General features: G+C 39.7%; 1 protein-coding gene across 1 annotated transcript; it reads left to right on the plus strand.

The window, feature by feature from the left end:
• The first annotated feature begins 1,148 nt into the window (after positions 1–1,148).
• Positions 1,149–13,846, plus strand: LOC111336758 (potassium voltage-gated channel protein Shaw). The gene is made up of 3 exons (XM_022942907.2): positions 1,149–2,891; positions 7,708–8,582; positions 9,315–13,846. Exons 1-3 carry the CDS (start codon positions 2,343–2,345, stop codon positions 9,988–9,990), a joined length of 2,100 nt encoding a protein of 699 aa, XP_022798642.1. The 5' UTR covers positions 1,149–2,342; the 3' UTR covers positions 9,991–13,846.
• Positions 13,847–15,115: the final 1,269 nt, after the last annotated feature.

Genomic DNA, 15,115 nt, shown 5'->3' on the forward strand with positions numbered 1-15,115 from the left:
CATATCGAGTTGGAGTTCATTCATAATTCTTTCTCCCTTATCCCTTACTTTAGATATCAGCTAACATATGAAGCCTCGTAAAAAATTTTCATACAACTATTATCGTGATGAAATACATTTCCGTTCGAGAGTGAACCCCTGGCGAGAAGACCGACATTATTGATTAGCGACGGAGACTTCAAAACAGTGTCGGTAAAACAACCTCTTTAAGCCTTTGAGGATTGATATCATGAGAGCTGCAAAGATAGAGAGTTAAAAATTTTGGCTCATCGTCGGTGTAAAAACCTGTGAAGCTCACGAGTGACGTAAAACAAAGACAACAAAACATTGTAAACAAAAGCGTACAGCAAAGCAATACCTCATGAAACAAAGAAAACCACGTCAGGTTTTTATATCGAGGATGACCCAAAAATTTTAAGAGTGATAAGTAACTCTTACAGAAGATTTCTGCAAAGTCACTAACAAGGAAAACGACAAAGTATCATAGTTTTCTTTAATTTTTATAATAAATTTTTGCATTTGAGAGCCTGCCGACCAACATCGCCTCAAAGCGTTTAAGCTGTCGGTTTATGTTTTACGTTGAATGGTCTTCGTAATTCAAAATTATTAAAATAGAAAACATGCAGATGGAATCGCGGTAGGTCGCCTGAGACAAAGCAGAATTCATTTTTAAGGTGCAGAATTTTTCATCCCTCAAAGTGAAAACAACTCCAGAAAAAAAATTTAAGAATACGCCACGCCAAGCTGGAAAAGTCGATAATTAGCATCACCAAAGATACAGCAACTGTTTTGACAATAAGCCACGGTTTGCACGCGCTATAAAAATAAATTCGTTAGAGGAATACTGCGCTTTGGAACCGTTTCTAAGTTGTACGTGCTTCATACACGTCCTAAATTTGCTGGTTTATTTTTATTGTTATTATTTCAGCACCTGGATGGTATCCGATTTCTGAACGCTTGAATTATGAATATCAAGGCTAACAATAATATGTACAGCCTTGCAAAATATTGTCATCAAGTTGTAGAGTATACGTATGATGCACGATCCTCGCAGTAGAGAGCGCTATTTATGCAATAGCGAAAATCAGACCTGAAAAAAATCAGGCCTTTTTTTTTCAGGTCTGATTTTCGCTATTGCATAAATAGCGCTCTCTACTGCGAGGATCGTGCATCATACGTATCTATAACCGCAGTTCAAAATATATGAACTTCATATATTCATCGTATTTGTAGAGTATAATTACTCTGTATTACGTCACAGCAGATAGCGGATCCCAAGTTTCACAGGGAAGAAATTAATCACTTGTCCGGTGTACATCGAAGATATATAACATCGTTTTTAAGTTCTAATGAACTTGCTTTTTCGTCCGTCGAATACTCTAAAGAAAAAGTATAGGTCTGGGATTGAAAAAGCAACAGAAAACGAGATTAAGAGTCCTCTAACTGGCCGATAAGCGACATGTTTTATTCCCGATAGTTTAAGTTGTAATCTTCCAGTTTCAAATTTTCAAAAACGTAAATTAAAATTTTTAAGCGTTAACGAATAGTTCGTTTTGTTTTGTCGTCATTCGCTCTGCTGTTTATTTTCCATTGCGACCGTTTCTCTGAGCAAATTTACATAACACCATTTCGCTTTTTGGAGATGTTAATTTGAATTTCAACCAGTCAAAAGCGAGCGATTTTGAAACTGATGCGAGTTTGGCAAAATTCTCGACGCTGATTGGACCGAAAATGACACATGCGTGTGACAGAGAACTCTTGTATTAATAAAATGACTCAATGGACATTGTCCACGGATGGCTTTTATTAAACCTTCTAATTGGCAATCACCCAATAGAACATGAATATTTATGCGAGCGCAGGTGTAGGAAAGGATGCGAACGCTTTGTAATATCACCCCACAAATTGCTCGTACTAACCTATCCTGAATCGGAGCTTGGCTCTGCTCAGCAACCATTACCAAAACAGTGAAACAATCACTGTTGATTGGGAAGTTTCCTCTTTACCGTTAAAAAAAAAAAAAAGAAAAAAAAGCTGGAGGGTGAAATGCGAGTAAAGACAGACTCTCGTCAGGTGTAGATAACGCGAAGAAAACACGGCAAATTTTAATTTACAAGACGAAAACAGAGGCCGTAGTGTGTTTATAGATGAAATTATCATACGGGGCTAGTTCAACTACAACACTGACCGTGTTTGGTGTCCTGTGCGGCGGTTAGCTTCTTGTAGCTAGGAACGAACGCTCGGGTAAAATCTAACGATAACATCGCTGATTGTGTGTATTTTCGTCAGGGCAAATGGCGAACGCTGGAAATGACCTCGACGCGATGAAAACCTGAACGAAAATGTCTGACGGAGCAGAAGAGATTCACCCAAATCCTGCGAGACGGGATCGAATCGTTATTAATTGCGGTGGAGTCCGACATGAAACATTTAGGAGCACTCTTCGTAATTTCCCGGGAACACGTCTCGCCTGGTGTACCGAGAACGTTAATAACAGCTCTGAATTTTATGACGCGGAAAAGAATGAATATTTCTTTGACCGACATCCTGGCGTTTTTGCCGCCATAATAAATTATTATCGCACGGGAAAGCTTCACAGTCCACATGATGTTTGCGGGCCGCTTTTTGAAGACGAGTTGTTATTTTGGGGCATCGACGAGAAGCAAATGGAACCATGTTGCTGGACTTACTACACGCAACATCGAGAAGCTCAAGAAAATTTAAAGTTTTTCGAGGCGGCAGAGATGACGGACGATGACGATGATTTAAACTCTGAGTTTGGCGAGTTGGTATCTGAAAATTTTGGTGGCGAGCAGCAGTCGTGCTGGCAAAAGTACAAACCCAAGATTTGGAACGTTCTTGAGCACCAACGGTCTTCGAAACTGGCCCGGGTAAGTTGGTGAAGGGGTATTTGTTAACAAAGTTACTAAAGGAAAAACGTTCTAAGGTCGATCATATACCGTTATTAACGAGTGTTTAATGAACGGTGGTTTTTCTCTCTGAGGCAAAGAATTATAGCGAAGCTCGATGAATTAATTCGCTGTGTCGTGCTGGCTAACTTGGAAACGCCTGGGAAGGAAACAAAAAAGACTAAACTCCGACAGAAATTCGCCATTTTCTTTAGCTACTTTTCCAGATGAATCGTTCATTTAACATCAAATAATGCTAGCTACAAGGCCTTTGGCACAGTAATAGTAATAATTATATCATTATAATAAAAAAGAAAGGATTCTAGCGGCAAAAAGCTAACACAAGGATCAATGCTGAGAAATTTATCGCCAACACAACGACCCCGTGAGGGTTCTTTTCTACTGAAATATCAGTGTCGATTGGAAATTTGTAAGTCATCGTTCAACGTGAGAATTCGTATAAATTGGCGATGTGATGTCATAAAAACAACGATGACAATAAGAGTATTTTCCTTAAGATTGTGAATTTTTTGTTTTTAGGAGACGGGAAAGTTTCATTGAAACATCTGTTGAGAAAGAAAAGAAAAGAAATCTTCCTTCTGTCGAATTATTCAGAAAAAAAAACAAAAATTTTCGTACTTCCAAGCGTAATGCTATTATCTAATACTGACAAACTCGTTTAATATTCAAATATATGAAAAGTTCCTGTCCGAAAACGTACTCTACACGATGAATTCAATAAATTGAAATGACAGACGCGAATCGCTCTCCAGAAATTGCGTTTTTTTTTTACGAGATTTAGACCCTCCACTTCATGCCCGTCCTTCAATTTAACAGCTTAGATAATAGTCGACGATACAATACTTTCCGCGAATTTGAATTGAGGGTAAAATATATCCAAATATAAATAATTGTGTATATACATCGGAATAAACAGCTCTGCATAGAAACCATGTTTGCCGAATAATTCACTTAGTTTCATAGTCATTTTCAAAATACGATTTCCACAAGGGACATTGAAATTGTAATATACATGAGTGTGTAAGTTTTGGTCGAAAATTTTGATTTCATGCGGAAAATGTCATTGTCTGTTTCTTGTTCACAAAAACAACATTAACGCAGTTGATCTTTTATTATGCAGCGCTAAATGATTCTAAAAAAAGGGGCGGATTTAGCGACTATACGTGCAACATAAACATCTATGGGATACCATTAGAAATGTAACTATCTGGTAATGGAAAAGAAGAAGTCTCGCATGAAAGAAATGAGCTCTTTATGTTAGAATTCATTTAAAGCTCTTGAGAAGCTTTTACATTATTTATATGATCCTCAATTTTCAAATATTCTAAGAATAATACACTTCCACTCGAAACGGGATCAAGCACATTGATGCTTACTTAATTTCGTTTACATGCTCACTTGTCTTAGCGTTTTTCAGACAAAAACGACAATTCACTTCCCTAACGAAACTTTTCAAAAAATTCCAATCACAATTTATCACGAGCACATTTCAGCAGTGGCTCAAAGTCGTTAGGCGCATTGTTGCTGGGAAATTCGAGGAAAAATGATTCTTCGAGAGAATGCGTGGCCAAAATAGTTTTCTGATAAAAACTAAAGTTTTTCAATTTTTTTTTTGGCGAATCGTTGGAAGACGATTGAAGAGGATAAATCAATCTTCATTAAAAAACCCGCCAGTAATTAAAATGTTTCCATTCAAGTTGAGAATTTTCCAGAAAAAGAAAAAAAAGGTAAGTTCCGGTGTAGCGAAACAGGTATTTACTTCATTGATAATTACATGAACGCTGCGGACACGATTTCTCACCAGATGGATTCTTATGCTGATTGCATAATTTGGTGAAGAAACAATTGATTGCAAAATAGTTCTTCTTGCACAGCATGGTTCCTACCTTTTGTTTGCTTTTTAATGCCAGCAGCGGGTTCTCGTTTTTCTCTCCAACTCAGTATCACGAGAATGGGGAACATGAGAGCTTTTATTTAGGAGGGAATGTCAGAAATTCTCTGATGAAACAAAGCATATGCATGTGGTGCAACTGAAACAAAATATTATTCACGCAACGTAATAAAAAGAAATGTTATACTGGCATCAACGAAAGCCGCCATATTTTCGTACCCATAATTAAAAAATCGACAGTGGTTTAACGTGGTCTGTACTCTTATCAACAGGGGATGTTCCTCATCATAATGGTCAAAGTGTTGTGGACTCACTCGGCTGCGCGTCGTGAGTTCCCAACAAATTTTGACTACTGCGATGACGAATATCCTTGTCGATAAGAGTATAGACCACGTTAAACCAATGTTGATTTGTATTTTAGCACAATATCGACGTCAAATAAAACGATTCTTTCAGAGCGTGACACGTTGAAGCGAGCATCGTTTTCTGTATTCTTATCGACAACGGCAAATTGGACAATAAGACTGCGACGTTACTGCCAATTGTGGTAAAAACAGTTTAATCCGACCAAATTTCGTTCCATAAAGGAAAAAAAAATTAAAAGAATTTGATCTTGTTGTTTCGCCAAATATGTCTTCGGTCACGCAATCGTACATTTTACATAGAAACAGGGTTTAATAGTCCAATAATGACCAGGGGATCACTTGATTTTTACTTTTCGGAATATTCCCGTACATCAAACTACAAACAGGGTCTAACTCCAGGATAGTAACCTTTTTACAATTCGCCACCGCGTTTCAACTACCTTAACAATTTTTAGCTGAGTAAGAGTTGCCCCCGGTGAGGCATGATAGGTGCTTTGGAAGCTTGCAGCGTGTTAAATGAAACACAACGGTGAAACGTCTGCCATGCGTATGGAGACCACTTTATGCCGGCCATGCGCAATTTCCCGCGCAAAACTTTATAAGATAAAATGGAAAAAAGTCATCACCGTCACGCAGGACATGCGAAAGGGATTAAAATACGTTCATAGAAATCTTAAGAGAACCTTTAGGTCCATAAAAGAAAACTTCAATCTACTCAATTACCTAGCCATTACAACGTTCGTATAGCCGTCAATGTTCGACTGGTGTGTTGCTAATTGCTGAAGTCTTGCACTGAGTAGGAAATCGGTGGAGTGACGAGAGCGCCTAACATCTTTTGGCTTGGGCTAGATCCCCCATGCTGGCTTCACACCTACCTTGAATTTGTTGAATTGTTGGCTCTCACCCTATGGGTTCTCTGATCTGCCTCCTTCCACAAAAACCAACACTGTAAATTCTAAGGCGACCTAGAAGCAATGTACGATAGGAGCCATAATAAGGATATTTCCATGTTAAAACCGACTCATCGTAGTTCTTTTATTATGAACTTGACTAATGTAGATACAGGCGAGAATAAGTTTTACAGTCGCGGCCAGGTTTTGTCGTTCAATTATGTCTAAAAAGCTGCCTACGTGTTTCTGCTTCCATAAAGTTCAGTTTAGTTTAGTTTAGTTTAATTGACTCGCCACAGGAATGGCAGGAGAAAGGAACAGAACTTTCGTTCCAATTGACACCTAACCCCTTTTTTACCCACCCATCCCACCCCGGGGAGGACATCCATCACACAGTAATCTCGTGTGTGGGAAATTAACGTCTCCTACCCCAACCCTGCCGGAGACGGGACCTCCATTTATCGTCCCTATCCGAGAAGACTAGAAAGTCTAACCATTTTCAGATATTATTACAAAGGCAGCACTTGCTTCTCAGTTAATTAAAGACCCTGAATGTTGGTCCGGCCGGATTTGAACTCACGACCTCCCGCACAACAGTCCGGCGCTCTACCAATTGAGCTAACCGGGAGGCGGTAAAAATTTAATCTATGGATCTTTGCCAAGTCTTCACCATCCTTTACCATGCTCGTTAGTTTTGACTTGTATTTCCATCTTGCCAGATTAATATTTGATGGTTTTCATTCTCTTAACATTAATTTTTCACGGCATAAAAAGCTAGTCATAATAACGTAACGTATTATTTGCACTAACTAAGTTATTTAATGGTCGATGTGCCGCAAAGTTCTTGTAAACATTTCAACCGATCATCAGCCTTCGCGATAAGTCTTAAATATAGTTTCTATAGAACTTCAATCTCGATCTCGAAGTCCTATAGTTTCCTTAAAGCTTCGAAATGCTTAGAATTTGCTGCTTTAGCCGAGGATCTCTCTTTACTCTGCCAGAGCAACCTATAGCTATCAATACAAATGACGAAAGTCTGTTTAATTTCTGAGACTCTTATGCTTCACCCTACGGTGACTTCAAAGGGACACACTTTTCTCTCCCTTTTTTTTTCACTTGCATTTTAGCTGCTACTTTCTTAAAACTTAGCTGCGACTTGCTACCTTCTTGCGACTTAGCTGCGACTTTCTTGCGACTTAGCTGCGACTTTCTTGCGACTTGCTTCTTTCTTGCGACTTCGCTGCGACTTTCCTGCTACTTTCTTGCGACTTAGCTGCGACTTTCCTGCTACTTTCTTGCGACTTAGCTGCGACTTTCCTGCTACTTTCTTACGACTGAGCTGTTACTTTCTTGCGACTTAGCAGCGAAAGTCGACTTAGCAGGAAAGTCGCAGCTAAGTCGCACGAAAGTAGCAGCTAAGTTGCAAGTGAAAAAAAAGAGAGAGAAAAGTGTATGTCCCTTTGTAGCCACCGTATCACCCTCATCAACTACCACGTTGCAGATATCCTGATCCTTTGTCCTTAAAATGAATCAGTCTATGTTAGATTTTGACGGGTTTTACCTTTCGCAATCCTTAGTGTGCGAATTACTGACTTTGCAAATGAAAAGTGTTATTGTTTCTGTGTTTACAGGTGATGTTCCTCGTATCATTGATGTTCATAATATTGTCCGTGCTTGCTTACTGCGTGCAGACTATGAAGGTGGTAAAAGACAACAGCACTGCACGTGTTGCCATGGTGATAATAGAAGGCGTGTGCGGAATCTGGTTCACTGTTGAATTTACACTCAGACTGGCCACTTGCCCTAGCAAGCATGACTTTGTTAAGCAGATCATGAACTGGGTAGATTTCATTGCTATCTGGCCTTTTTATGTTCGTATTCTAACCACAGAAGGTTACCCAAATGGCGACCCAAAAATCGAATACGACGTCTTGGCCATTTTGCGGCTTTTCCGGTTACTACGGTTTTTTAAAGTGAATCTGGGATTCCAAATTCTTAAGCAAACCATGATTGCAAGTTCCCGCGAATTGATGCTTTTGGTTTTGTTGCTAATCGTGCCGGTAATCATCTTTGCCAGTTGTGCATATCTCGCAGAGAGGAATAGTAATCCTGAAGAGTTTCCTTCCATCGTTGAATCTTTCTGGTGGGCCATTATTACCATAACAACCGTAGGCTACGGAGATGACGTTCCGACGACTGGCGTTGGAAAACTCTTTGGTGCACTTTGTGCGGCCCTCTCAATCGTTATCACAGCGCTTCCAATCTCTATCATCGGCAGTAACTTCTCGCTGTACTATTCACATGCGCAGGCGCAGATGAAGCTCCCGAAGAAATCCAAACGCCCTATGGTTGGAGCTGCAAATGCTTTGATGTTGCAGTCGGCGAGACCTAGCGAGGATATGACAAGCACAGATATGGCCGAGGGAAGGCTGGATTTGAGGAAATCGTCGCCAATCATAAATGGATCTCTGGGTGGGGATGCTAAAATACATCCATACCGTGGACGGTGAGTGTGTACGTTAGAAAAAAATACTTATAAACGTGTTGAGGAAGTCGTGGTGGCCTAACGGTAAGCGCGTCGGACTCTGGGTCGTAAGGCCCGGGTCTAAGAATTAGCTTGCTCATTGTGATGTGTTCTTAAGTGGCAAAAAAGTGTTTGTGAGGTGCCGGCGGAAGCTAGAGAAAATGCTGGGGGAGGGGAGGGGGTAATCAGCAATGATATAACATCCCATACTGGGGGAAGGAGCAATATTGACACCACTTTAAATAACAGAACTGGGTTAGACTTCGGCTTAGCTCGATAAAAAATATTACCTTAAAGTGCTTTGGTTTTGTGATCTATAACTTTAGGGAAAAGGTGCCAAAATTTTCAAATAAGATACAAACCAAGTATACCTCTTGAATCTGAGGCAGCTGGCTGCAGTTAACGAGTTCTCCAAACTCTTTTAAGACATGAATTAACCAAAAAGTTAATGAATAGATAACATGTCTTTATAACTCAGCCACCACCACATTTATTGCGTTAATCGATCAATCATTGGTCATGCAATCGAGCAGACAATCACTGAGAAACCCAGGTAGCTTGCTAGAAGCAGCTCAATAAAGAGGGTAACATCTTTTGTAAAATACTCTATTAGTGAATCTATTGGGATATGTTTCAAACATCTCAATGATTACTATCGTTAACTTTAATAACTCTCTTACTGAGTTATGCGATTATCATACTCTTATTACTCAGGGCTCGACGCGCACGGTCATCTCTATACGCAGGGGCTATGAATCATCGACAATCGTTTCCAGTCCGCTCCCGAAGCAGCGAGGAATTCATTTCCGTTAACAGTCCACCACTTGACGGCAGAAAAAAGAGCCACACCAGTACCCAGAGTACAACGATAGACACTCCACCTAAAAGCCCCCCTCATTATGGAAACACCCTAACGGTGGACCCGCCAGAACTTTCGGAAGCCATTACAGGCTTTATAGACGTCCCTGCAGAGAAATCTTCACCAAAATGTAAACCCATAGTACACAGGGAAAGCGAAGAGTTCGAAATAGATGATATTGACCATGTACTCGCAACTATGAAAACGAGCGATAACAAAGGAAACATGGCCAATGGAAATGCCCGGCCCGGATCGACAGGCCGACCAGGAACCCCAGGGAGACCAGGAACCCCGGTGAAGAGGACTCCCAAGAACTCTGTACGGTTTGTGAAACCGACGCTAACTGTGACATTGAATACAGTCAATGCAAACATGATTAATGAGTCGTTTGAAGAAGATGTCCAGTACGATGAGTTCGAACATGAGGAGAATAAACGGAGCGTGGAGCCAAGGTCTCAAGTACAAACTGCGCCTTCAAGACATCGGCCGTTTACAAGCGGTTCGTCAGCTCCAGAGGAAAGTCATACGTAATACAAATTGAGGACTTGGTGAGTTAGTGACGTAGTTCGGTACAACTGCTGAGTGAGTCCATGATGATTGATGTAAAGATGGTTAGCATGAGGTGTCGTTTTGACAGCAAAGGAAGACATTCAAGTGACACTACCCCCTCCCCCTCCTCCTCCTGATGGTATGCAGTAGTTCACCAACAGTAACCAGAGGGTTTTTCTGGCATTTCAGTGCAGTTTGATGGTATGCAGTAGTTCACTAACAGCAACCAGAGGGTTTTTCTGGCATTTCAGTGCAGCTTGATGGTATGCAGTAGTTCACCAACAGTAACCAGAGGGTTTTTCTGGCATTTCAGTGCGTTTACACCAGTGAAGAAAGAAGGAGTTCCAGACTGAGTGATCACATAGTGACCTCGGGAAGCGCTTGTATAGTGACCTGTTATTGGATCCTGAACAAAGGAATTAATACGTACTACGACGGCTACCACTGACTTATCTTTCGATGAGAACATTCGGACCATGGGTGTACTGGATAGAACGATAACAGACAAAGTGCTGCAGTTGCAGTCGTAACAAGGCTGTCTCTGAGTAATTTAAAGGCCAATTGTGTTCAAAACCTCTCGAAGTGAAGCAGGATGAACGAAAAACTTATCTCGTCTCAGCTTTTACGATAAGTCGATTCTTCCTCTTGGTTTTTACCAAACATGAGACAAAACCTTGAAAGGAGAGCTCTGAGAAGCTTGAGTTATGAAGGCGAACAAAAATGTAAAGCTGATTGATGTTTTGCGACGCCACTGATTCATTAAGTCCTGAACGAGGGCTGATGGTATTGTCCTTCCGCTATCTACGCTTAAAAATATAAATGACAATTTCCACGAGAACCAATAATTTGTGCCCATCCTGTGGAAAAGTTCCAGAAACACAGGGACGACGTGATCTGCGAGGCAGTTCAGGTTGCCATGACGATGAGTAACCATAACGACACCGATGAGCTACTATAAAGACACTTAGATTCATTTCTTGTTGGTAGAAACCACGTTACTGGGTAATGCAATGCGGATTCTATAAAAACGTTCCAAACAAACAAAAACGTCGTTTGATTAAAAAAGGATGTATGGAACCAGGAAAGAACAGACTCAGCGGGGTGACCTTTCACTCACAGAGTAGTTAGTTCAAGGTTGGAACATCACGAAAACTTTCACCTAAGTTTTTCGCTTCCGACATTTGCAATCGCGTTCAATCCTTGAATTTCTTTGACCCTTAATTCGTCATCCTCATCAATCTCACTCTTTTCAATCTCAGCAAGCTAATGTTTTGTAGTATACCTCAAAAATTAACTAAAGGAGAATTTGCTCGTCGACGCAAAATTACGTATATATGACGTGGCTCCTGGAATACTTCACTGCATGTAAATATGTGAAATAGGAAATAGTGCCCTATTTTCGGGCAATTTCTTTGATAATGACCAAATATTTTCATAGAATGAGGCACCAGCTTAATGAAGTGTATAAATATTTATGAGAAAAGCTTAAATTGGTAAATATTTCATTACCTGAGTAAACTAAAGTTGGCATAGAAACTTCATCGCTCAACAACTTGCGACGTTTGCTTCGGAATTCAGGTATCCCTAACATAAATTTGTTATTGTGCTTCTAGTGTTATATTTTCGCAGTTTTAAAGATTACTTTAATGATTAACTTAGCAAGTAATAAGTTATAACAATCATTTTCACTGAAAGAATATCAAAGTTAAGCAATATTTAAGAATGTCATGAAAGCTGAGCTGCTACGAAAAAATACCTTTACTCTTCATTACATTAAAAAGAAATAGTCACTCAAGTTTCCTTTGTTACTGTTAAAGAATCCGCTGAGGCAAACAACAAGCCTTGGCTTAACAGTCTCTGTGTACAAGTTTGAGAAGTAAAAGAACATCTCGTGTAATTTATGTGGAGACAAGACATTAAAAGAATTTAAGGCTTACGTACACCACCATTCCAAACACTGGTACTGAAGAGTAAAGTGGTATTTACAGAAGTGGCCTAGTTTGACTTTGACAATTATTTACATTGACCACTTTCATAAATGGCTGCTGGATTAATATTCTTTTGTTTAAATTTAAATTAGCCTTTCTGGTCTCGTTCTCCAGTACAAAATTCAAAAGAATACATTATCTCAAGCGAGGCCAGAAAGGCTAATTTAAATTTAAACAAAAGAATATTAATCCGCCAGTCATTTATGAAAGTGGTCAATAGACATAAACCTTTCAGTTCATCTTGCACAGCACAAGAGATTGGAACTAAAGTTCTTCTGGGAATGGTTGCCAATCTAAATTATAACATAACCAAAAGTAAAGCGCGCGCTCTGATTGGTCAATTCAGTGTCCACCATTTGCCCATGGGTGTACGCTGCTGACGTGAGCAACTGCAAAGACTAGTTTTCCGCGCGCGCTTGTTTTTTCTGGTCACGTAAGATTTGTTGAATAAAAGAAAACTCTCGCTACAATGTATCAATGTTACGTTATAAAACAAGCGGTAAACGCCACAGTGTACACTATTGAGTTATGGATGCACCTCGGAGGTTTGCTAAGCACTCAAGAAGCTAGAGTCGCTTTCGGTTATCGCCTCGCGCGACTCTTACGCTTCTTTCATGCTTAGCAACCTCCCGTGTGCATGCATAACTCAATAGTGTACGCTGTGGTGTTTACCATTTGCTAAGGTTATGTGAAAGAAATGACTGAAATTAAATGTGAGGAGACTTTTTGGCTAACTGTTACATACTTAACAAATGGTAAACACCACAGAGTACACTATTGAGTTATGGATGCACGCAGGAGGTTGCTAAGCACGAAAGAAGCCCAAGAGTCACGGGAGGTTGCTTAGCACGAAAGAAGCGTAAGAGTCGCTCGAGGCGATAGCCGAGAGCGACTCTAGCTTCTTGAGTACTTAGCAAACTTCCCAATTGCATCTCTAACTCAATAGTATACACTGTGGTGTTTACCATTTGTTTTATAACATAACATTGATACATTGTAGCTAAAGAGTTCCCTTTTATTTAACAAATCTTACGTGACCAGAAAAAAAAGCGCGCGCGGAAAAATAGTCTTTGCATTTGCTCACGTCAGCAGCGTACACCCATGGGCAAATGGGGGACGCTAAATTGACTAATCAGAGCGGGCGCTTTACTTTGGTTATGTTATCAATGGATTTAGTCAGACACGGGCTTATGGAAATGATGATTTTGATTAATCCTGGTGGATTTCTCTGAGGGTTTAATTGGAAGGTTTAAGCATTATTAAATAATGCAGTATCACCAATACTATAAGGGAATGTTCGGGCCAAAATCTGCTTGAATTCGTGTTTGCCCTCGTAAGGCAAGGTTTAAACACAAGAAAGAGACTGGAAACGAAAGCAGGCGCATGAATTCAGCTGTACGTGCTGCAATTGGTTGTTGATTATTTGAGCTGTCATCTTTAGAAAACAAAATAACGATTGAGGAGGTTAGGGTTATCACAGTTACATTTTGTAATTTTTGTAATAATTTGGTTTCAATGCCTAACTTATCCATGCAGTCGACAGAGTATTTTCCTATTGTAAATTATACAGAATTAGACATAGTTGGACCGCTGAAAGTGTTAGTTCTAGTGGCGGTCGAAAGTTTGTACTTGTGTATAGTTCTGTATCAGGCGCTGATCAACAAATTGAACGGTGTTTCAGTAGCATCCAACAGGTCCCGTTTATAAACTTCAAGAAATGGCATTGAAATTTAAAACGCAATTAGTTCCATGGACGAACAATATAATTTATTCTCAACCGTTCACTGTTGGGCGAAGAGATTCCTTAAAGAGAGCAGAAACGATTAAAGTGATCCTTTTTCGATGCTTAACACAGAGCTTTGCAATGTAAAGTTAAAATTCGTGAAATATAATTCTAAGCATCACATAGAAATAAGTTTTAGTTTGTCTTTATATGACACAAGGCTGTAATAACCCTTTATTATATAGATACTGATGAAATACCAGGATTTCTCCTTTTACTAAAAAATCATATCTTCACCGCACGCAGTGAAGATACTATTTTTATCTTTCACGTGTGAGGATAATGGTGTGGCCATGGTTACCGACATAATTACCTAATTGCTGTTTCATTAAATGAATAAAAAAAGTTGTCTTTTATGTGGAAATTTCATCAGTATCTATATAATAAACAGAACATTACATGGCCGCTTGGGGATACGAATTTTATCTTCTCGTGCTGAGAGTATCTCTCACTCGTTCGCTGCGCTCACTGGTGAGAGGTACTTTCAGCACGAGAAGATAAAATTCGTATGCCCGAGCGGCCATGTCATATCCTCTATATAGCCCCTACGCTTCACTAGCAGCGAATTTATCCTTTAAGTATCATTACTGAACCTAACACCAAGGTCACGTGAATAAAAGAAATAATTACCATCTAAAAGAGCTCTTCACTGTTAATCAAATTCTCCTTTCTACTACCAAAGGAAAATATATAGAGAACAGTATGGAGAGTGCGCGCAAAGCTGTTAAGGTGTAAAGGGTTAAATTTGTCGAAAAAGCTTGGGTGCAATCAGCTCTCATTGGATTTATACACAAAATGTATCCAAGTATCCATCCATCGACTTGGGACTTTGATGCAATATAATTCTACTTTTCAAGGTAGTTATGGTACGTTACATTATTTAATAATGACTCTATTGAAGATTTTTTCAGATAAATTCCAAAAGCCACAGAAATAAAAAAAAACCTATTGAAAGTACCACGAGTAACAAATTTTTGGTGTTTCTTTGAAACTCGTGACACGGAGTGAACCCTTTAAAAATATTACAGCACCTGCGAAAATGCAGACGTTGAGACCTTATATAAACCGAAACGTTGAAATTTGATTATTGCAAGGCCACTGCGTATATCTAGTATATATTTCACACCCCACTCCTCCCCCCCCCCCTCAAGACACGACGCTCAACATGCAGCCTCTGTTCGAAGATGAGCGCGAGTTTGGAACGAAAAGCCAGTCAAAAGAAGCTGTAGATATCAACTTACCCAGAAATCAACTGAGCCACATTTTGGGAGCGAAGTAGTGTACCTAAAAGGATCCAAATGCTTATTATGCAGAGCAGAAAGTAAAATAAGCAAAA

The sequence above is a fragment of the Stylophora pistillata genome, chromosome 11, assembly GCF_964205215.1.
Source record: "Stylophora pistillata chromosome 11, jaStyPist1.2, whole genome shotgun sequence".
Lineage (NCBI taxonomy): Eukaryota > Metazoa > Cnidaria > Anthozoa > Scleractinia > Pocilloporidae > Stylophora > Stylophora pistillata.